The sequence below is a fragment of the Ovis canadensis genome, chromosome 4 (genome assembly GCF_042477335.2).
Source record: "Ovis canadensis isolate MfBH-ARS-UI-01 breed Bighorn chromosome 4, ARS-UI_OviCan_v2, whole genome shotgun sequence".
NCBI classification, from domain to species: Eukaryota; Metazoa; Chordata; class Mammalia; order Artiodactyla; family Bovidae; genus Ovis; species Ovis canadensis.
The window spans coordinates 109122830-109146159 of record NC_091248.1 but is presented as its reverse complement, the minus strand read 5'-3'; the positions used below and the strand labels follow the sequence as shown (position 1 = coordinate 109146159).

The 23330-nt window shown below is 46.1% G+C and overlaps 1 protein-coding gene across 5 annotated transcripts in view; it reads right to left on the bottom strand.

The window, feature by feature from the left end:
* LOC138438923 (carboxypeptidase A5) overlaps positions 1–23330 on the bottom strand; it is a 96877-nt gene that overhangs the window by 5036 nt on the left and 68511 nt on the right. For 2 of the 5 annotated variants that reach the window (XM_069586964.1, XM_069586965.1), the window contains exons 2-8: positions 15325–15514; positions 14125–14206; positions 13007–13141; positions 2530–2628; positions 1853–1954; positions 541–642; positions 84–194 (exon numbers count right to left, since the gene is read on the bottom strand). In XM_069586964.1, the coding sequence (XP_069443065.1) occupies positions 84–194; positions 541–642; positions 1853–1954; positions 2530–2628; positions 13007–13141; positions 14125–14206; positions 15325–15440 (747 nt within the window). In that variant the 5' untranslated portion in view covers positions 15441–15514. Of the gene's footprint in view, positions 1–83; positions 195–540; positions 643–1852; positions 1955–2529; positions 2629–8131; positions 8418–10832; positions 10913–13006; positions 13142–14124; positions 14207–15324; positions 15515–23330 lie in introns of those variants that run through there. The other 3 variants (XM_069586972.1, XM_069586963.1, XM_069586971.1) reach the window with 3 other exon arrangements.

Sequence of the window (23330 nt, the reverse complement as noted above, 5' to 3'; positions counted from 1 at the left end):
AAAGCCATCGTGACCTTTCTTTCCTCCATTACCCCCAGAGCTGACCCCTGATTCCTAAGCCCCTCCCTCTCAGGTGCTCTCACCATACTGTGGGTATAAGCAAACCCATCAGGATTAGAGACAATCTCCAGGAAGACGTCCATGGCGTTCAGTACATCTGTTACGATGCGGTCTTTGCCATATTCACTGACAATCTGCAAGAAAGGGCCGAGTAGGTACAGACTGAGGGACAGGAGGTCCTGGCGGGCTCTCCTCCAGAGTACAGCAGGACATCAGTACAGCCACTGGCTACAGGCAGGGATGGCATCGGGTCATCAGGTTCATCCTTGTGTAGAACCGAAGGCTTGGATTTTCAACAACTAGAAGGTGGGGGCTCTGGGCTGCAAATGGCCAGAGCACATGGCAGCTGTTCCACAGGGCAGGTGTGCAGAAAGCACTCCAAGTCAGATGAACCAAGTAAGTTTTCAACTGGAGGTGCCCTTAAATAGTTGAGCAGCTCCAACCCTCCACCCCATCCCAGCCCCTACGGTCCATGCTGACCTTCCTGGCAATCCAGATGCCGGTGGCATGGGTGATCCACTCCCGGGAATGGATTCCAGAATCAATCCAGATGGCTGGACGCCGAGAACCTCCAGTGCTGAACTGGGGAAAAGCACCAGGCCCCACACAAGTTTGAACCACGACAGCTACAGGGCTGTCCCCAGACTGCCTAGAATGAGGCCCCAGATATATCTTCAGTGCCTGCGGTGGCTCCCTGTTCCTGAGAGGGGGGTTATATGTGTGGGTACCTGCGTAGGAGCCCATGGAAAGTGCACACATGTGGGGACCTTGGCAACATAGTGATGCTCTTGCGGGGCAAAGTGATCTAGTTAGAAGCACAGAATTGCCCAGGTCTGCAAGTGTTTTAGACTAGTGCTTCGCAAACTTTCAAGGGCACGTGAATCCTCCAGAAATGTTACTAAAATTCAGATTCTGATGCAGTAGATCTGGAAGGTGAGGTTGGTAATTTCTAACAAACTCAGAAATGCTGTTCCTGTGGGTCCAGGGACCACCCTGAGTAGCAAGAGCTTAGACAACATTAAAGAGCGAACACAGGCAGCCCTTATGAGAAATCAAAGCAGGCACAGGTGAAGTCAAGTCCCACGTTAGCCGAGGCCAAATGACCCTTCAGAAGAGTCCCCCAGGGCACTTCTGAGGACAGCTGAGTCTGTCTTCTCTGAGAGCTGCGTGTCAAATGACCTGCGAGGCCCACGCTCTTGAGTGCCCTCAGAGCACATACAAAGAACTGTTTTCCAGTATGCTTCAAACTTCCACCTCTCCTGCCGCCTCCATGGCCAAGGGCACTGCTGCCGCCAAGTTTACTGGAACCCTGTTTCCAGTGGGCTCTGTGAAGGGCTAGAAGGTCTCCTCATAGACTCAGGCCTACCCATGGGGCTGCCTAAGCCAGAGGGCCTCAGTCATTTGTAAATGAGGCCTCTGTGTACCTCTTTTCCCATTGACCAGATGAAGCAGCTGAGTTAACAGGAAGAATGCTGATTCACTCACACTCACATCCCAAGTTCAAGCTGATGACTGCCATTCTGCAGTTCCATCTCCTTAACAAACCTCCCACCAGATTCCTGACCCAGAATATGCCCAGGTCACTGCACTGCCAACTGTCCACACCTACAAGGTGTGGGTCCCTGAACATCACCATCCCAAAGCTTGTGCATCACCTCAGGACACGAGTGTACACACCTCTCTCCCTAAACGGACTGGCTGACTCCCCACCCAGCCACAACCCCACATGAGCTCAGTCTTATGCCTGAGGCACTCACTGTATAGTCTAGCGGTCAACACTCCCAGCTTTTACCTTCAGAACAAGGATGGACCGATTTTCAAAGCTGTGGCCAATCTGAAGTTTTGAGACAATATCTGAATGCTCAGTTACAAAGTTGTCAATCCAGGTATAGATCTGAAAGGAAAGAAGTTTCTCAGATGGGCAGTTAAGCAGGGAGGGAGCAAACCCCAGGGTCTCTCTGAATATTCTCCTTCCCTGATCCTACCACCCTCTTTAATGCATCCCCACCTCCCTTGAGGATATAAAAGAACTGCAAAAACCAAAGACTACCTCCAGGTCTAAGGCAGGAGCTGTGGTCAGCCTGGATTCCCAGACTTTTCACCTCCGTGCAGTGCTATGCCTTTGCCTGGAAGAGCAGCATGTGCTGAGCCAACTCAGCCCCCTAGGGTTAGCCTGCCAGGCTCTCTCTGGTTGGAAGTTTCTCTTCCTTCCATTTTATTGGCCCCTTCCATCTACTTACAGATCTCATAGTCCTTGCAGTGTTGTTTTTAGTCATCCTGCCCCTTTTATATTCTAAGTTTCTTGAAGGCAGGATTATTTATCTCAGACATCAATAACTTTCTCCCAGTGTCTGCTCTACACTCTCTAGGCATCAGCTCACAGTCTGCTATATCCCCAGAGCCCTGAGTCTGGACAACCCGAGGGTCCAAGAGGACAGCAGAGTCTGGAGCCTGATGGGGCAGACCCACCTCCTCCAGAGTGTGGTAAGAGGAGTAACTGAAGCTACTGGTGCTTCGCTCCAACCGGCGGGATTTCGCCATGGCTTCTCTCTCCTCATCCAGCAGCACCTGGGAGGCAGAAGCACATATTGGAAGGGAAGGCGAGGTTGGGCCAGGCATGTCACTTCTGGGCCCTGCCTCAGCTGGCTGCACAAAGATAGCATCGACATAGCAGAATGAGCCAGAATGAGTGTGAGCTGTGCAACAGGAGATGCCAGGTTGCTGGGTGATTCTTCTGCTTGGCAAGCTGGCATTCATCCTGCCTTTTCCCAAATGAGCATGGGTCAAGGAGTCTGGAGAATGTGGTCCTAAGTCTGCCACTGCAACTGACTTGCTGTGGAACCTTAACCTTGGTTTCCTCAGCTTGAAAATCGAGACTTGCCTTGCCCATTTCAATAGGATAAAATGTAATAACAGATACCAAAGTGCTTTGGAAAATATGCTCATGGGTGGCTGCCAACATTGCTTTTGCCCTCTGTGAACACTCTGTTGAGCAAAAGCCCAAGCTGAACTATGTACACTGACCCCTTGGAGAGCAGAGGGCTCACCTGGCCCACATCACGAACTCGACTCCAGGAAGCAGCCCTGACAGTTGACGTCCAAGCCATTTGAGAGACCTGTCCAAATCACTTTACTTAATGTGCCAACAGTCTTTCACTCACCATTTTAACTGCCTGTTAAACACAAGTACAGATGAGCCAAAGCAGCATCCTTACTTGAGTGGCAATTGGGAGCTGGCTCTCAGTCCTTCTGTGGTACTTTGAAGTGACCTCCCACATCATCCTGGGGCATTTTCCCCACTTTTGGAGTCAGTGAAATGGGTAGGTGCCCTTCATCCTAAACTCATACCCTTACATTGTCACCCAGGGACGAAGACACCCCAGGACTCAGCGATGACTACAGCATGGGAGGGGTCTGGGCCTCTTTGCAACAAAAGGGAAAGCAAAGACCCTCAACCCAAAGTCACCCTGGTTTGCCCCTCTGTGGTTGTTGTTTAGTCACGTCAGGCTCAGTCATGTCTGACTCTTTGCGACCCCATGGACTGTAGCCCACCACGCTTCTGGGTCCATGGGATGTCCCAGGCAAGAACAGTGGAGTGGGTTGCCATTTTCTTCTCCAGGGGAACTTCTACACCCAAGGATTGAACCTGTGTCTCCTGCAATGGCAGGCGGATTCTTTACCACTGAGTCACAAGTGCACGGGAAAGTCCGTGCACCTCTGGGTCACAAGTAAATCCTGATGATGCCTTGCTTCAGGCCAGGGCCTTTTAGTTTACCAAGCATCTTAATACCCATCATCTCAGTTCATCTTATGACCTGATGACAGGACAAGAATTAACTATTCATGTTTTAGAGATAAAGCAAATTAGAGAGATAAACAGACTTAACAGCAAAGCTAACAAGGGACAGAGACGAGATAAAAATCCAGTTACCCTAGTTTCTAGCACTATGTCCCTTAAGGCCAGCTAGCTAGCAAAATTAAAGGCAAATAAGAATCACACACACACACAGATACATCTATGTATCTGTGTGTGTGTGTGTATACACAGAGGGAGAAAGAGAAAGCACATGTATAAAATATTAACAACAGGTGAAAAGCCCATCATACTATTCTTATAATTTAAAACCGCTTTAAAATAATAAAAAGGCAATACCCCATGCATAGGAAAACAAGACAGTAAAATGCCAACAAAATTTACCCAAATGTTAACATGACTGTCAGGATAGAAAGCTTGTGATTTTAAGCAATTTTTCCTTTTCTCTATTTTCACATTTTTCTCAGCATGCTCATATTACTTCAATAAGTAAAATCTTCTGAATGAATAAATACAAAAACAAAGGCAAAAATGCCCCCAATGTCTGAAAATGAAGGAGCAGCCATCCATGGAGTCTCCAGTCCCAGGGCTAGAAGACAGCCCCTCTCCATCCCCACCTGCTGAGGCTGAGGTCACTGCCGGGTGACACTCTCACCCCACTCCCCCTGTCAACTTACTCACAAACCTCAAATCACAAATTTAAAAATGGGAGTGGAAATCAAAGCTTGGGGGCTCATTTCTTTTTGAGCACCAACTACACATGTGGCCTTTATAATGGTGACGTTTTCTAGCTAAACTGGCTGGGCTGGGGACGTTCCCACTTGTGCAAAGCAGGGATTGCTGGTTTAGAGAGAGATGGCTGGAGGAGCCCCGATCTTCACTGACACAAGCACCATCCCGGGAAGTCCTAACAAAGGAAATTTGTCTTCTTCCCAGAAAATCGACAGAAATCTCAGCAGCCCCCATGACCGATGTGTGCCTGTCACCGTGGGCCAGGCACGACCAGCTGCAGTGAGCAGCTGCAGGAAGAGCAGGTCGGGCTGACGTACCCGGAGTCAAGGCCGGTTCTGTCCCATGCTGGTCCCACACCGCCATGAAGTTAAAGGACTGACTTCCTAGGGGTGGACGTGGTGGGTGAAGATGGAGGAGAGAGAAGACAGGACTGGAGGACCCAGTTCTTTCTACACAGCCCAGGGACACCCACAGGAAGGGAGTTCACACAAGGTTGTCCTTTGTTCTGCACAACAGCTTGGAGGCAAATGGGAAGTCGGCACCCAACTGCAAATAACTTTCCAAACACCCTCACAGCCTTGTGAATGGATGTGACACCCGCTTACAAATTGGAAATGCTCAGCCCTCACAGCTGGGCCCTGGATTCCAGGAACATGAATCTGTCCTGGCCTGAAAAATACACAGATGTTTGCTCCCTTCATAGGGCTGAGGTAAGGGAAGGAAGGGGATGGGAGATCTAAGAATGCAGTCTCATCTCACCACAGCCCTGTCAGGCTTCTTGGAGAAAAAAACAGATTCAGAAGTAAGCCATTTGCCTCCTGGAAGCCATAACCTGACAGAAAAAGTAGTACCTTGGTGTAAATTAATTTATGACAGGAGTAAGGAAGGATAGAGACATTAAGAAGTGCACCTCCAAGATGGGGGGGGAGGGTGCGGGGAGCAGACTGAGGGCCCCAAAGGTGAAGATGACACCTGAAAGGAACCTGCATTCACAGCTCTCTCCAACCACAGACATGAAATGGAAGCAGCTCCAGGAAGCAGTGGGTGGGGGACAGGAGACGGCTCTAACACGGCTCTATGAGGACAGCAGTCACTTCTCCTTACCCACCCCTGACCTCCTCTGCAGGCCTAACATCTCCAGTGGTAGCTGCATGGCTGGTAGCAACCACAGTCCATGCCTATGCTGGGATGTGGGGCTGGGAGGGTACAGATCTGGGACTGTTAGAATGAACCCTTCAGAAGTCAAAGCTGAACTGGGGCTTCACTATCCTAAAGGCAAAGTTAAAACACCATATGAACAACAGTGACACCCACTAAGGAGGCAGATGGCATAAGAGTAAAGAGTCCAGGGCCTGGAGTCAGGCTATCTCAGGTTAAATCCTTTGTTGTCACTGACGGGCAAATGACTAAGTTCTCTGTGCCTTGGTCTCCAAATTATGAATTTTTCTGAGCTTTCATAAAATGGAGGTCATGTTATCATGTACTTTCACACATACTTGAAGTGTTCTTGTGAGGATTAGAAGGGTGAATACATGTAAACTGCTTAGAACATTGCCTAGCACGCAGTAAATGCCAGCTATGATGACGAGGGACAACAACAGGATGACAGTAACTCTCGAGGTGACTCCAGGACTCCGAGGTGGAATAGTCATTACAGGGCACAACCAGGAAACCTGGGTTCCTCCAGAAACCTGGTGTCTGTCAGACTTGGACAGTAAGTGGACCATTAGTGGTCACTCGGGTGAGTCAGACAGTCCCTGCCCCTGCCCTCCGCAGGACCAACAGAGAGGCTGGCTCTTCTGCCCCGTCTCCCCACCCCCTGGACCCTCCTCAACCCTCACCCCCAGGCAGCTAGCCTCTGCCTCTCCCTCAGCGGCTTGCCCATGATTCCTATCTTTCCTCACCTATTCCTGTCCTCCTCTCCTCTTCAGAGCTGCCACCCACCCCGACCCCAGCCAACACAATTCCCACGTTTTAATCTCTTCTGTTCAGCAGACTGGACTTCCCAGGTGGTGCTAGTGGTAAAGAATCCAGCTGCCAGTGCAGGAGATATGAGACTCAGGTTTGATCCCTGGGTTGGGAAGATCCCCTGGGGGAGGGCACAGCAACCCACTCCAGTACTCTTGCCTGGAGAATCCCACAGACAGAGGTGGGCTACAGTCCATGAGGTCACCAAGAGTCAGACATGACTGAAGTGACTTAGCATGCACACACATTCAGCAGAGTAATGTCTGTGATGCACACACTGGGCACTAAAGACACAACAGTCAACAAAATGAAACTGCCTGCCCTCCTCGAGCCCTACAATCTGGTAGGGGAGACAGACGATAAACGAGACAAAGAAGTGAACCATATAGGATATTAGAAGGCCATAGGTGCCAAGAAGAAAAGTGAGGGAGGGAACTGGGGGAATGTGGGAGAAGGGTACAACTTAACATAAGATGAAAAGTTGATATGTGAGTCAGGTTTTGAGAGCAGTGAGCCACCTGCTGATATTTGCAGAATCAGGATTCCAGCAATATAGGGCCAGCAAGTGCAAAGGCCCTGAGATATAATCCTAGCCAAAGGCATTGAGGCAAGGATAGCTCAGGCAAGCTGGAGGAATGTCAAGAAGGTGATGGTGCCTGGAGCAGAGTAAGCAAGAGTCAGCAGTGCAGGGCAGCACGTGGATATGTAGAGCCTTACAGCAGTTTTAAGGACTTTGGCTTTTACTGTGAATGAAGTGGGGAGACATGGAGGGTTTTAAGCAGAGGACTGATATAACAGGACTTGCATACTTTTAAAGAACACCTCTGACTGCTGTGTTGAGACTAGGCAATAAGGAGGCAAGGGTGGAATCATGGAGAACAGTTAGGAAACTACTAGAATAATCCAGGTGAGGGCTGATGGGGTATTGACCCATGGTGTTTGCGTAGAATTTGCAAGATACATCTCTCTACATCTCACCATCAGAAGGGAGAACTGATAGGATTTGCTAATTTGTCTGTGGGACAGACCACCTGACCTGCCTCTTGAGAGACCTGTATGCAGGTCAGGAAGCAACAGTTAGAACTGGACATGGAACAAGAGACTGGTTCCAAATAGGAAAAGGAGTATGTCAAGGCTGTATATTGTCATCCTGCTTATTTAACTTATATGCAGAGTACATCATGAGAAACGTTGGGCTGGATGAAGCACAAGCTGGAATCAAGATTGCTGGGAGAAATATCAAAAACCTCAGATATGCAGATGATACCACCCTTATGGCAGAAAGTGAAGAAGAACTAAAGAGCCTCTTAATGAAAGTGAAAGAAGAGTGAAAAAGTTGGCTTAAAGCTCAGCATTCAGAAAACAAAGATCATGGCATCAGGTCCCATCACTTCATTGCAAATAGATGGGGAAACAGTGGAAACAGTGACAGACTATTTTGGGGGGCTCCAAAATCACTGCAGATGGTGACTGCAGCCATGAAATAAAAAGACACTTACTCCTTAGAAGAAAAGTTATGACCAACATAGACAGCATATTAAAAAGCAGAGACATTACCTTGCCAACACAGGTCCATCTAGTCAAGGCTATGGTTTTTCCAGTAGTCATGTATGGATGTGAGAGTTGGACTGTGAAGAAAGCTGAGCACCGAAGAATTGATGCTTTTGAACTGTGATGTTGGAGAAGATTCTTGAGAGTCCCTTGGACTGCAAGGAGATCCAACCAGTCCATTCTGAAGGAGATCAGTCCTGAATGTTCACTGGACGGACTGATGTTGAAGCTGAAACTCCAATACTTTGGCCACCTGATCCGAAGAGCTGACTCATTGGAAACGACCCTGATGCTGGGAAAGATTGAAGGCAAGAGGAGAAGGGGATGACAGAGGATGAGATGGTTGGGTGGCATCACCAACTCAATGGACATGAGTTTGAGTAAACTCCAGGTGTTGGTGATGGACAGGGAGGCCTGGTGTGCTGCAGTCCATGGGGTCACAAAGAATTGGACATGACTGAGTGACTGAACTGAACTGAAGAACTGTCTGCATGATGTGAGAAAAAGAGTCAAGGATGACTCCAGGTTTCTTGTCTGAGGAACGAGAGGACGGCATTGCCATTTGCTACACTGGGGGAGGCTGTGGAGGAGCAGGCCAGGGGAGCTGGGTTTGTACCTGTGAAGTCTGAGATGCCCATTAGACACCCAGGTAGAAATGCCAAGTAGATGGTCAGAGATGTGAACCTGGAGTTCCAATCAGATATGAGAGGCTGGCTGGAGCTACCAACACGGGAGTTCTCAGGAGGTGGAAGGTATTCAATTCCATGATCTTGGATGAGGGGACAGAGAAGAGGTCGAAGGACAGAGCTAGGAAACAGAACAGCGTGCAGAGAAGCAGCCAGGAAGATGGGACGACCCAGGAGAGTGTGATGTCCCAGAAGTCCAGAGAGGAGAGGGTGATGGGTCGGGCTAAAAGCTGGAAGCACGATGCACACTCGGAGCTGACTGCTGAGGGAACCTGGGAGCTGTGTGACGCTGTGTGTGACAACTGGGGTGAAGGTAGCGGTGGACAGTTTACCCAAAAAGAGGGATGAAGATGGCATGTAGAGTCAACATTTCCTGGAGTTCTGCTCTTGGAATAAGAGAAGTGGGGTGATAGCTGGAGGTTGAGGGAAGGGATCAAGAGAGGACCTTTTTAAGATGAGAGAAATAACTCTATATTTGTATGCTAATGGGAATGATCCAGGAGAGAGGGGAAAATTGGCCAAGCAGTATTTACACTAAATTGTATTTTACTCTAGAGCGTGCTCGGAGCATGGGTGATTTTTGTTTTCTCCTTTGTGCTTTCCCCTATTTTCCGAATTATCTATCATGAATATTTATTAATTTTGTAATCAGAAAAAAAGCCATTAAAATCCACAGAGCTGATTGCTCAAGTGAAGCCTTTCCATGGTGACTCATCCCAGGGAGGAAAAAAAGAAAAAAGAAAAAAGAAACCAAAGGGCTAAAAAGAATGAGGAGGTGAAGAAAAATTAAATGCAAATAGAGCTCACTCAAAATCAGATAATTTCTTTCCTGGCCCACTGCAATTTCCTCACCACCCTCCTGCCTGTCAGTCTCTCCCTGCTCCTGTCCCCAACTCAACACTGTCAACATTGTCACTGTCAGAAGGATTTTTCTTAAATGCAAATCTGATCGTGTCAGAGCCCTCCGAAGGCTCCCCCATGGTTTTCGGGATTTTCTCTCAACCTTTTCACCTGGTGGAGGGTGCCCTTTGTGCTCTGGTCTGGCCTCATTGCCAATCATGGGCCCCTTCCCCTCCCCAGCCCTCCCTTCTCCCGGCCCTCCCTTCTCCCGGCCCTCCCTTCTCCCGCTCTTCAGCCACACCGTAATTGCCGCCTTCTCAGAGCCTCAGAGCGACCATGCAGTGCCTCTTGTACCCGCTCCCATAGCAACCTGCTCCACTCCATCAGCGCATCATCCACTCCATTGTAATCACTGATTTACTCCCCTCCGCTTCCCCACCCCCACAGCACTCCAGCTCCCCTGGATACAGGGACTGGATTTCTTTATCTTTGTTTTTCCGGTACCTTGCCTAATACCCAGCACACAGTTGGCATCTCTGTATCTGTGGGTGGAATGAATGAGTCCACCTAGTCTATCTCAAGCATCTTTCTGATCACAAGACAGGAGGTAGTAGGGAGCACGTCCCTTCCTCAAAAATCTCCAGTATCTCTGGCCAAGGTGAAAGCTGGGATCAAGGTTTTTCACACTTTCTCTCAGCCTGGTACTAACCAGCAAACACACCCTCTTTCCTTTCCTTCTCACAACCATTGAGTGAAGTAACATTTACTAGCGCTATGCTGTGCTGAGTCACTCAGTCATGTCCGACTCTTTGCAGCCCCATGGACTGTAGCCCCCAGGCTCCTCTATCTATGGGATTGTCCAGGTAAGAATACTGGAGTGGGTTGCCATGCACTCCTCCAGGGGATCTTCCCAACCCAGGGATTGAACCCAGGTCTCCCACATTGCAGGCAGATTCTTTACTGTCTGAGCCACCAGGGAAGCCCAAGAATATTGGCATGGGTAGCCTATCCCTTCTTCAAGGGGTCTTCCCGACCCAGGAATCGAACTGGGGTCTCCTGCATGGCAAGCGGATTCTTTTCAGCTGAGCTACCAGGGAAGCCATTTACTAAGTCCTACCTAAATGACAGGCCCTATGGCAGATGCTGGGGTATAAAGATAGATAAGGCAAATGATTCTATACCTTGAGGGGCTTCAGGAGGGGACTCTTGAGACAAAGACCAATATATTAATCAGGTCTCTCTGGGCACGCTTTTCCTGAACCTGCCAATAGAGCAATTCATTCAGCACACAGTTACTGAGGGTCCCGTGCAGGAGACACTACGCCAAACACTGGGGTGAGAAGATCCAGAAGACAGAAAGCAATCAGTCCTGTGCGTCAATAACTAAAACGTGAGACTGGAGGCCAGCAACCTGAGTGGTGCAAACTCCTTCCCTTTTGTTAACACCTCTGAGTTTCCCTCCTCATGGACACCTTCCCCCATCATCACCACAAATCAGCTCAACACAGCAGTCTCCCCCCAGCCCCAGCTTCCTGGAAGCCAAAATGTGATCTCAAGTACGACAATCAGAGCTTGATGCATTGCAGACAGAGCAAGTTGCTGGTGAAAATCCTGCCTGACTGGGTTAGCACCCAGAGTCCAGGGCACTCTACTGAGAGGCAGTGAAAAGCTCCCCTTTTGTTATCCTTAAAGGGAATCCAGGGCTGGGGGTGACAGGAGAGGAGAGCCCCAGAGGAGCCAGTGATTCAGAGAGACTCCCAGGTGCCTCTGGGGCCACTCCTGATACACAGAAATCAACAGAAAAATTTTAGAGACCTCTTCATATCTGTTTGCCAAATACTGCAGAGTCTCCAGGGCAGGGCAGATGCAGGGAAATGCAAACTTAGAAATCCAGGCACAGGCAAAAAATGAGAATTGAGCACTGAATTATTTGATGTGGTAGCCTCTCTTGTCTATGCGCGTTTCCCCATTTTTGTTTGTGGGGGATTAAACTGGACAAAGAGCCTACTCCCAGATGTTGACCAGGAAACAGATGTGCCTGAGGAGGAGGAAAGGTCTTTGAACGGACCACAGTGCCCCAGCCCTGTCCTTGCATGAAAAGGAATGCACCTAATGTGTTTATCCCCTGGCAGGCGGTGAGTGTGTGCACTCTGCGGACTGTCCGTTCCCGCACTCAGAGCCCGTTGAGGAGACCAGCCGCAGCACAATATGGCTGGGCAGGAACCTGTGTGTATACAAATCTACAGGTACGCAGCAGCATCTGCAGAGGGCTGCAGCCAGAGAGGTCTAACCAAGGGATGCCCCAGAAGAATCATTTTAGGAAAGAGGCTCCTTGTGGGTATTCTGGAAGACAGAGCAATTAAAACAGAATTTCATGATGTTCCGAAAAGATGCCATTAAGATGCAGCAACGAGTGAGGGTGGGGAGAGAATGGGATGCCTGGAATGAAGTCTCCCTTTGCCCTAACCAAGGGCAGGTCTGTAGTCACTTCTCCCAGAGCTGTTCTTCTGGAAGAGTCCTGCCCGGGAGAGACACCCGGTACCGAGAGAGCCGGCATTGGAGGCGGCAGGAAGGGAACCACAGCAGGGTTCACAGGAGCGGTTTCGCTCACCTCTTCCTGCTTCTCTGGAGTGAAGGAATTCCCTGCTATCGAATGGGTGAGACACACAGGGACAGGAAGGAGCAGTCAGAAAAGCAAAGAGAGCCGTCCAGAAGAGCCCTCCCTGCCCTCAGTGCCTAGGGGAGAGATGAGCTGCCCCCTCCAGCCTCCCTTCTCCCTGTTTTCTCCTTTGCCATGAACTACAGATTCCTCCATAAGAGAACTCTTAAAAACACAACAAACTAGTGAATATAACAAAAGAGAAGCAGACTCACAGATCTAGAGAACAAACTGGTGGTTAGCTAGTGGGGTGCCAAGGGGCAAGACAGAGGCAGAGGAGTGGGGAGTATAGACTGTGGGTGTAAGATAGGCCCTGCGATGTAGTGTACAAGGAATACAGCCAATACGTTTTGTAATAACTATAAGTGGAAAGCAACCTTTAAAACTATATAAAGTTCAAAAAAATTTTTTTTCGTTGAAGAGGATTCCACAAGCTACCCTGACCTGTGAATTATGAACTCTTTCTTGGATTTTTCTTACATTTAAATTTTTTAGAAAGATCTTTCTTAGATTTAAATTTCCTTTGACTAGCGTGAGGTTTCATTCCTTTCCTGGAAGGTTCACAAAAATGCAGATGAAACTCCAGAAAGAAAACATCCATTTTAGCTTTGGGTATTTTTTTCTCCAGGTTGGGCCCAAACCTGCAAGGGATGTGAAGGTGAGACCCCCAACCTCAGTGTTGGGGCAGGACCTCACCTGGATGTCCTTTATCATGATGTTGTAAGCAAGGCCGTGAGACTCCAGGTAAGCTTTGATGTCTTTCAATTCGGAGAAGGGAACCCTCATGTCCACAGGGAGGCTGGGCCTGGCTGGGCCACGCCAGAAGTCCACCTGGATCACGAAGGAGAAAAAACAATTGGCACGTGTGTCACACATCCTGCAGGCACCCAGAGAAGCGGTGATCTTCTCTTATACAGCTGAGAGGGCCCCGGTTCCAAAACAAAACCCTTAAGGCAGACCGGAAAGATGGAGACAAACAAAATCCCCAGGTCATGGAGTTTCCTTCCGTAACGCTAAGCACCTTTGTCTCCCAGCCTCACTCACTCCATGTAACTTCACCCAGATGCAAAGAGCCCACAATAGTTTTCTAAAGGTGAGACAGCTTATCATCTGGGACATTCACATGGTCAAGAACATTAGGGAGAAGAGGGAGACATCACTATCCCCAAGCCCCAGAGGGGTAGGAGAGGCCCAATCTGGCGCCCTGTGCTATCCGATTTTCATTTTGTAAAATGGAGAGAATTATTGTAAAGTGTTCTGAGTCCTGGTTGATAGGGGCACTCACACAAATAGGATGGTGGGCATTGGGGCACATCCAGAAATATCTGGTTGTTTCAACAGCCCTCAGACCAAACTCTTCTATATTGAAGAAAACGTCTTCCCTAGTGGAATACTTGCAGAGGACACACATTCTCAGAAACCAGGGCTCAGGCTGAGGGACAAGCCCAAATGAAACAGGTTTGCCAAGCTAAGCCATTTCAGTCGGGAAGCAGATGTGTCCAGTGCGTGCGGCATGGCATCCCACCCAAGACCCACGTGCCTCTCGTGTGGCTTTAGGACCTTCCAGCCGTTTTCAGAGCAGCCCTCGCTTACAGGGCAGAGTGGAAAGCCAAGCAGGGCTGCCCCACTTCCTGGGCCAGTGTTCCCAGCCTCTCCTGAAGAAAAGCCTCGCTTGATTCTCCCCCGGTGCTGTCATCTCTGGCAGACACACCCAGAGGGCCAGGTTTGGGGTGGAGGGAACGGGACAGGAGCCAAGGGTGCAGGCCGCTGTGAGGGAGGAGAGGATGTGGCCCCAAGCCCCGCGGATTCCTCACCTTCTGCGGCTTCAGGCCCTCCAGATCCCTGAGAAGTGAAAGCTGCTTCTCATTTTTAGCCAGGATTCGAAGAACCTGGTCACTGGAAAGACACAGAGGGGACCAAAGGGGCTTCTCAGAGGGGTTCCTGAAAGGCTGTGCCGCCTGGAGGATGCAGAGTGGAAAAGAGAACCTGGCGGGATAGCTGGAAGGCTAGAGGACCCCTGAGCAGAAGGACCTGCAGCTCTGGGGAGTTCCCAACTCCTCTAGCCTGAGGCCAAGGGGTCTCTCCAGACCCAAAGACAGACCACCTGGAGACTCCATAAAGCCTGTCAGTGCTGCTGATGAACCCACTGCCAAGACAGGGCAGACAGGACACCTAAGGACTGGTGGTGGAGAAGGGAGGAAGAAAAAAGAGGAAGGAAGGAGAGAAAGGGATAGACACAGGGAGGCGAGGTACTGATAGTGGCCCCATGTACTCTTTATACAAGGGTCCAGGCTATGTCTGCCCCAACCCCGCTGCCTTCTCCCAAGAGCTGGAGGACATGGAAGAGATGAATCTCACCCTACCTCACAGGGGGAAGCTGAGCCCCTCCCCAGGCCCCTGGAGGGGTGGGAGCCGGGGCAACTGAGCAGGTTGCGGTGTGGCCTCTGGGGTCTGAGCCCGGATGGCCATGGCTCCCTCCCTGGCCGGCTCTGATACCCTGGATGATGAACCCCCCTCTCTAAGCTTGTGTTTCCGCTTCTCCACTATGGAAATACTATGGAGTGCTCACTTTGCGGGGCCTTTGGAAGGCTGAGCAATCATGTCTGTAGAGGGCCTGGTATGTAATACTCATACTTAATTTTACTCAAAGGAGGACAATACCACACCCACACATTAGGAACACATAGCCTTTGGGGATTATGACTTTTTTGAGAATCAGAGGAAAGTTATGAACACTGGAGAAAAAGTAGATACACACAAAATTTTACACATGGTTTCAGGGGATTCTTGGATTCTTGGGATTCACGTAGACTAAGAACTCTAGATTTGGGGAGGAATAATAAGACACCTGCGCGTCCTGCCCTCACACGCGAAATTGGCAGGTGAAGGAGTAAGAAGTGGGTTCAGGATGGGAAATGAAATCCTGAATCCCTCTGCCCTTATCAGGTCCCACTGGGCCACCAAGTCACCCGGCTCCTGGCAATCCTCCCTCCCACTAAGGAGCAGCCACTCACCCTGTGAAATTCATCTGGCCCAAAGCTGCTGCCAGGATAAAGCTGCAGACCAGGAGTGTCCGCCTGCCCACAGGGGACCACTTGCGAACCACGCCTCCTCCAGGGGAACTCTGCATGCTTCTTCCTCCAGGCGAACTTTAGGGGTTTTCCTCGCACACAGGCATGGGCAGGCCTCAGGACAGCAGAGCACCTAAAAGCCGGCAGGCCCGGCAGAGGACGTGCGTTAGGCTCTCTCTAGGGAGACCCTGTGTGGGACTCCCACATGTCAGGCCTTCCAGAAGTGGGTGTCTCTTCCCACTTCTAGGCAAGTCCTCTCCTGGGAAGGTGCAGGGGGCAGGGGTAGGGAAAGAGGAAGTCAAGGCCTTTAGCTGTTTTCCTTCCCAGAGGTTTACTGGGCCAGCCTCTCGTGAATATCGAATCCTCCATCTACAGAGAAAGGCTGAGAGAAGTCATAGGCCCAAGGAAATCGCTTCTTTCCAGTCTCCTGCTAATCTCTTCTTTGTGCTCCTTCTCCCTCCCCATCCACTCACACATATGATCCTTGAACATAAGGCTGTGGAAGCCATTGAAACAACACCGGGTTTAGACACAGAGCTGGGTACTCACTTCCTGTCTAAAGGATCCGGGGCAACTGACCTAGTCTCTCTAAGTCTCAATTTACTCATCAGTCAAATAGGGTTAATAATATCTCTCCTCCCTACCTCACAGGGTTTTCTGGGGGATATTAGATGAGACAACTTGGGTGAATTAGCTTGGCAAAGCCTGCAAAATAGAATGTCTTTATTATCTCAAAGCATTAGCTCTTAGTCACAGCTGCATCTTAGGTCAGGACTCTAGCTGCAGTGGAGAGAAGGGGAGAGAAGAAAATGGAGCGAAGAACAAAGGAAATGTCTATTCTGTGAGAAGGAATTCAGTGAAGGGTCCCTTTTTGCTGTCTTCAGGTGGTCACCATTATGCCTGGATAGGTAGTGCATTTTCTGCTAGACATGAAGGTCACTGCAGTCATTATTATAGTTCTCAACAGAGAGCAGAGTCAATTTCTCAGTCTGCTGAAGCCCCACACAGCCCCCTTTATGGTCTGGGAACAGTATGAATAAAGCAGAGTCCAGCATACAAAGCAGTCATATTAGAAGGAGAAAGTGAAAGATGATGCCTGAATGGTAAATGATGAATCTAACAGAAAATCTGCAGGAGGTGGAGGAAAGGCAGAGACTAAATCCAACAAAGTTGTTCAGCAGAGGACGTCAACAAAAGGCCACTTAACTGTCACCGGCGATTCTCAGAAGCCCCCCTCCCCATCCATGCTTTCCCAGAATGGCCAATTAACCGGCCATGTGTGCAGAGAGGAGAGCTCTTTTATTGAGAGAATGCCCTGCTCCCACACCCCGCCGGACCTACTCCATTATCTCGCAGTTCAGCTGTTCAGACATGCCAAACTCTCCTAGAACCCTGGCTTTGAGAACTCTCAGACTGAAACATTAGCAAAGAGTTTAAGGACCTAGAAAAGAAAGCAATTAGGCTTTCTACTCAAGTAACATTCAGCGTCAGTAGAAATTTGGAATAAAAGAATATACTAGTAAACAATAGCTCAGGAATTTAAAAGAAAAACAGTGGGATGGTACTAGTCACCCAAAGTACCCAGCATCTTCTTGTTCAAAAGCATCATTGTAAGTCACTAATAATAAGACAACCCCTGCACTTGCTTTAGGGGTGGGGAAAGAGAGAGAGATCGAGAGCAAGAGCAAAAGAGAGACAGAGGCACAGTTAAGAATTCTTGAGAATTCTACGGCAGCACATGCAGTAGAACTTTCTATGATAATGGAAATGTTCTACGTCGGCAGCATCCAATAGGATAACCACCAGTGGCTAGCATGACTGAGGAATTTCAATTTTTAATTAGCTTTAGTTGATTTAAATAATTTAAATGGCCACATGTGGCTAATGAGTGCCATATTATAAGACAGCACAGTTGTGTGGGAATTCACCAGCCCTAAGTACTGACTCCATGGCTGGATCCGAAGCAGACACACACAGCTGTGTTTAATACCTAACATTGGCTTCTCACTCAAAATTAATTGCTCGTTAATTAATTTTTATTTGTAGACATTACTTAGACATTAGATAATGTCTAATTAAGTAGACACTATTTACTCGGTAGATGCTTACTGAAGACCTACTATGGACCAAGCACTTGCTAAGGTGTGGAAATAAAATAGAGTGATACAGATCTGGCCCTTAGGTTTCTACTGGGCTAAGTAGACAATTGAAACAGCATACAAATAAATGTGAAAATATAGCTGATGTATGTGTTACAAGGGGAAGGTACAGTGTGCCAGAAGGACAGGTAACATAGATTCCATATAGACTGAAGATGCAAGGAGAGTTACTCTAAAGAAGTTGTTAGAAGGACTTTCACCTCCTGTCATATACCTGACCAATCCTGCCCAAATGAAATAAGTAAAGTGCTAGATAAAATATTTTTAATACAATGCCTCACTGGGTTGGCATGAAAGTAAGAATCCACAGATCCCAAAAGAAGTAAAAGCAAGACCCATGAGAGGTAAGCAAACTTTTCCCATGACGAGTAGAGGTCTTTCAACTCTATAGAGTTCTTGATCTTCCTCCTTAGAAGAATATACCTTGTATCTAGGGTCATTTTCCTCCTACTTGAAGTATATATTTAAATGTTTCCTTTAGTGAAAAAAAAAAAAAGCTCTCTGTTTTTGTTTGAAAATTCTTTATTTGCTTTAATTCTTGAAAGAGTCTCACTGAGTATAAATTCTAGGTTGATTGTTTTTCTCTCAACACATTGAAAACATTATCCCCCAGTCTTCTAGCTTCCACTTTCACAGTTAAAAGGTAATCAATTAGTCTATTTACTGTTCTTTAGTATGTGATCTTACCTTTGGTTGCTTTGAAGACCTCTTTGTCTTTGATGTTCTGCAGTTTTATCTTCATGTATTCTTCAGATACACAATAATGTGTCTAGGTACAAGTTTCTTTTGGTTTATCCTGCTTGAGATTGGATTCCTGTATCCGGGGATAGCTATCTTGCCACTATTCTCATGAATTTTTCAGTCATTATACTTTTTAACATTGGCTTTTACCCAATCTCTTTATTACCTTCTGGAATTTTATTAGGTATATGTTTTGTGCTCTCATTCTATCCTCTAAGATGTAGTCTTTCTATCATATTTCTATTTCATTGTCTCGCTGGGCTACAATCTGGACAATTTACTTACATTGAATACTGTTTCTTTAGTCCAGTTAACTGATTCTCTCATCAGCTGAGCTTAATCTGTAATTTAATCAATCTGCTAGTTTTTTAACTTTCAGTTTATATAGTTCATCAATTCTGAAACAACTTTCCTCTCAGATTTAAACACCCCTGCAACAGTCCAGGAGCATCTTATAATCAGTGGCCTCTTGAATGATAACTGGCAGTGTTTTTGATGGCCCATAAAATTATGCTGGATCTTACAATCTTATTTTATAGTCAACACAATATGGTATTCCTTTTTCATTTTTTGGAATTTCTATTTGATTCTTTTTGAGCCCAAAAGACTTGCAATTATTATCTATTTTACTTTATTTTTATTTTATTTTATTTTATTTTTTTACATGGTGAAATGATCTTTTTTTTTAATTTTAATTTTTACTTTATTTTACTTTACAATACTGTATTGGTTTTGCCATACATTGACATGAATCCACCACGGATGTACATGCGTTCCCAAACATGAGCCCCCCTCCCACCTCCCTCCCCTATTATCTATTTTAGAACCTCTTGTTTGTTTTTTTAAACTTATAAAATTTAGTAATTTTAGACTCTGTGTCAGGTAACTGCAGTATCTGAAGACTGTAAGTCTATGTCTACCGCATATTATTTCTGCTGGTTCTTATTCAAAAAGCGCATTGTTTTCTTGTGCCATTTATCTGTGAGTCAATCATTTTCTTTGGACCTTTATCTGTGGAATTCCTTTGAGGCCTAGACTGAAGTTGAGTTCCTCCAGAGAGGATTTGTATTTACTTTTATGAGTTGCCGGTGGTAGGGGCGTGGGGGCGGCGGGGGGGGGGCACTACCAACCTGAGATCACTCTAAATTATTTGCTTGAGTTATTTTGGACAGCATAGTTAGCATAAATTTAGACCACAGACTCATGTAGAGGCTTACTTATTGTTATGAATTCTTGGAAAATACTTTTCTCTGGATTGCTTAACATCAATACTTTAAATCCTGCACAATAAAGCAAGTTACTTGCAAGTAGATAATCAGAGTTAGTGTTTAAGTGTTTTAACCTAGAACTGTTGGAAGAAAGGGTAGATAGTGATAATTTTCTAGACTTAGATTAAGTATGTATGTTCAATTTGCTAAAGCAGTAACTTCCAAACAGGTAGAAAGGGTAAAGATGAAATAAAATACTGGGGGAAAAATAAATCAAAAGATGAGAAAGGAAAGTTAAAAAGGCAGGGGGTAAAAGTATGACAAAGAGAGCATAAAAAGAAGAAACTTACCTAAATATATATTTCAGTTTAAATTTAAATGATTTTAACCCGCTAGTACAGACAAAAATTATCAGAATAGATTTTTTTAACCTAGCTATATGTGTTCACACGAGCTATGCTTAAAGCATAAGAACTAAAGAAACTAAAAGTCAAAAGTGGGGGGGAAAGATATGTCAGGTAAATGTTAACCAAAAGAAAATATCTGTAGCTTTATTAAGAAAATATCTGTAGCTTTATTAATATAAGATAAAAATAAATATCAAGGCAAAAGGCACTATCAGAAACAATACGGTCACTGCTGCTGCTGCTAAGTCACTTCAGTCGTGTCCGACTCTGTGCGACCCCATAGACGGCAGCCCACCAGGCTCCCTTGTCCCTGAGATTCTCCAGGCAAGAATGCTGGAGTGGGTTGCCATTTCCTTCTCCAACGCATGAAAGTGAAAAGTGAAAGTGAAGTTGCTCAGTCGTATCTGACTCTTTGCGACCCCATGGACTGCAGCCTACCAGGCTCCTCCATCCATGGGATTTTCCAGGCAAGAGTACTGGAGTGGGTTGCCATTGCCTTCTCCAAAGAGGGTCACTACTACTTTCAATTTCCCAAGAATTTTTAACATATAAAAATATTTTGGAATTATTCTAGCAAATAATGTGCAATCCCCCCTGAAGATAATTATAAAGCTTTACTGAAAAATGCTAAAATTCGAAATAAATCTGAAGATATACTTTATTGTAGGATAAGGAATTTCAATTCTTCCCAAATTTGGGAACGTAATTTGGGAAAATTACATTCTTCCCAAATAGATTTAGAGATTCAATATAATTCCAATCTTTAAAAATCCAACAGCCCATACAACTTCATAAGCTGATGTAAATGTATATGAAAAAATAAAGGCCAAAAGAAGAGTCAGGCGAATCCTGGAGAACTAATTAGAACTTTCTATATCAGACACTAGTACATATTATAAAACTATATGAAACTCTGCTGCTGCTGCTGCTGCTGCTGCTGCTAAGTCGCTTCAGTCGTGTCCAACTCTGTGCGACCCCATAGACGGCAGCCCACCAGGCTCCCACGTCCCTGGGATTCTCCAGGCAAGAACACTGGAGTGGGTTGCCATTTCCTTCTCCAATGCATGAAAGTGAAAAGTGAAAGTGAGGTTGCTCAGTCGTGTCCGACTCTTCGCGACCCCATGGACTGGAGCCTACCAGGCTCCTCTGTCCATGGGATTTTCCAGGCAAGAGTGCTGGAGTGGGGTGCCATCGCCTTCTCCGGAAACTCTGTTCTAGAGCCTGAGAACCGCAACTACTGAAGCCCATGTGCCCAAGAGCCTGTGCTCTGCAACAGGAAGCCCCTGCAATGAGAAGCCAGGGCGCCGCAGCTAGAGAGAAGCCCCCGCCCGCCCAGCAACGGAGCCCCGGCACAGCCGAAAACTAACAAGCAAGCGAAAATTTAAAAATAACACAGAACTATAGTAATTGAGATGGCATGGTATTGGCACAGATAAACAGAACATAGCAGAAACACACCCAAGCATATTTGGAAACTTCGGTTTTTTGCAGACTTGGCCCTGCACATCATTGTGGAACAGAAAGACTATTCAGTGAATGTTGCTGAGACAACCATAGATCTATATGAGGAAAATGGCATTAAATCTCAATCCTACCACAAACAAAAATCAGTTCCAGGTAGATTAAAACACTTAAATGTAAAGACAAATTATAACACTCTCAGAAGACAACATAAACAATATTTTATGACATTGGAATAGGTAATAATTTTTTCTAAATAAGATGTAAAGGCAAAAAATAAAAAACATAACTATAAAGTTTCCCATAAAGGGAAAAAATGAGTAAAATCAACTACATTATAATTAAGAACTTTGCAACAGAGAATAGAAAATAAGCCTCAACCTGAGAGGATTTTTTGGTAATACATAAAACTGGAAAACAATATCCATGATATAAAAAGAACATCTGTGAATCATTTTTTAATGGGCAAAGAACACAAAAATCCATTTCTCAAAAGAAGACTCACAAATGATCTATAAACATATGAAAGTTATACTTAGTATTTGGGGAAAAGAAAATTAAAACCACAATGAAATTACCATATCATACCACCAAATTGTCAAGAGTTAAATGTCAGTCAATACCAGGAGTCGAGGGCAAGAGCACCTCTCATCACTCCTGGTGGAGCTTTAAAGTGGTGAAATCACTTCAGAACACCGTTGTTACCTAGTAAAGCCGCATATACTACACCCGAACAATTCCACACCCAGCTATATGCCATGAAGAAGCTCTTGTGCCCATGCAGCAAGATTTATGTCCAAGATTGCATTTCTAAAATGGAGACGTAGCTGTAATACAACAGAGGAGAGAAAATGAACCAATTACAGCTACATGCATCCAGCAGACAAACCTCAAAACAGCGATGTTGAGTGAAAGACGCCAAATTGGAACATGCACTATATGTTTCCATTATATATGTTCAGACAGGTAAGACAGAACAATACATTGTCCAGGAATATGTGCACAGCTGATATTACAAGGAAACGGAAGGAAATTATTATCATGGATTTGTGGTTTCATCTGGGGAAGGGAAGGGTGTGCAAAGAGGCTTCTAAGGTGTGTTTGTTCTTGTTAATGCTGAATGGTGGGTAAAAGAGTTAATTTTAAGAGGCAATGAAAGTTTTACACAGGCTCTTGTACATATACTTCATAGTAAAACCTATCTTAAGGGTAATATGGGAAAGCTAAATTCTTATTTTTCATAGTGAGAAATCAATAGAAAATGCCTAAAACTTAAAAAAGCAAGAAGTAGCAATATAAACACCACATCAAGGTTTATGGATGTGAATGTCAAGGTTAAAAGAATTCAATTTGGTTGTCGCTGGAGAGCAAGACATGGGAAGAAGGAAAGGGGAGCGGGACTTAGCTGCTTTTTACAAGTCTTTACAGAACTACTTGACTCTTGAAACCATGTGCTGTGAAACTGATTTAAGTAAAAATGAAGTTTTAGAAGTGGCATTTGATACCTAGAATAGTCAAATGCATAGTGACAGTAGAATGATGGTTACTGAGGGCTAGTGGGGGTAAAGGATCATAGGGGTTAGTGGTTAATGGGTTCAGAGTTTCAGTTGGGGAAGATGACAGGTTCTGGAAATGGATGGTGCTGATGATTGTACAACATGTGAATGTACTAAATGCAAATAAACTATACACTTAAAAATGATTAAAGTGGTAAATTTTATGTTATGCATATTTTACCACACACAAAAAAATTTAAGCTCAAAACAAAAAAAGAGAGAGACTGGAATTTGAGCTAAGTTAGGCAGAGTATGAAGGAGTCAACCATCCAAGGCAGGGTGAAGAGGTTATAGGAAATCTGATTCTTGCCCCGGATCTTTTCTTCATTAAAAGTATTAATTCCCACTCCTGGTTAGAAACCTCCCTAAGAATCTCCAGAGATCACATGAGGTGCTCCAACATAAAACTCACAAACT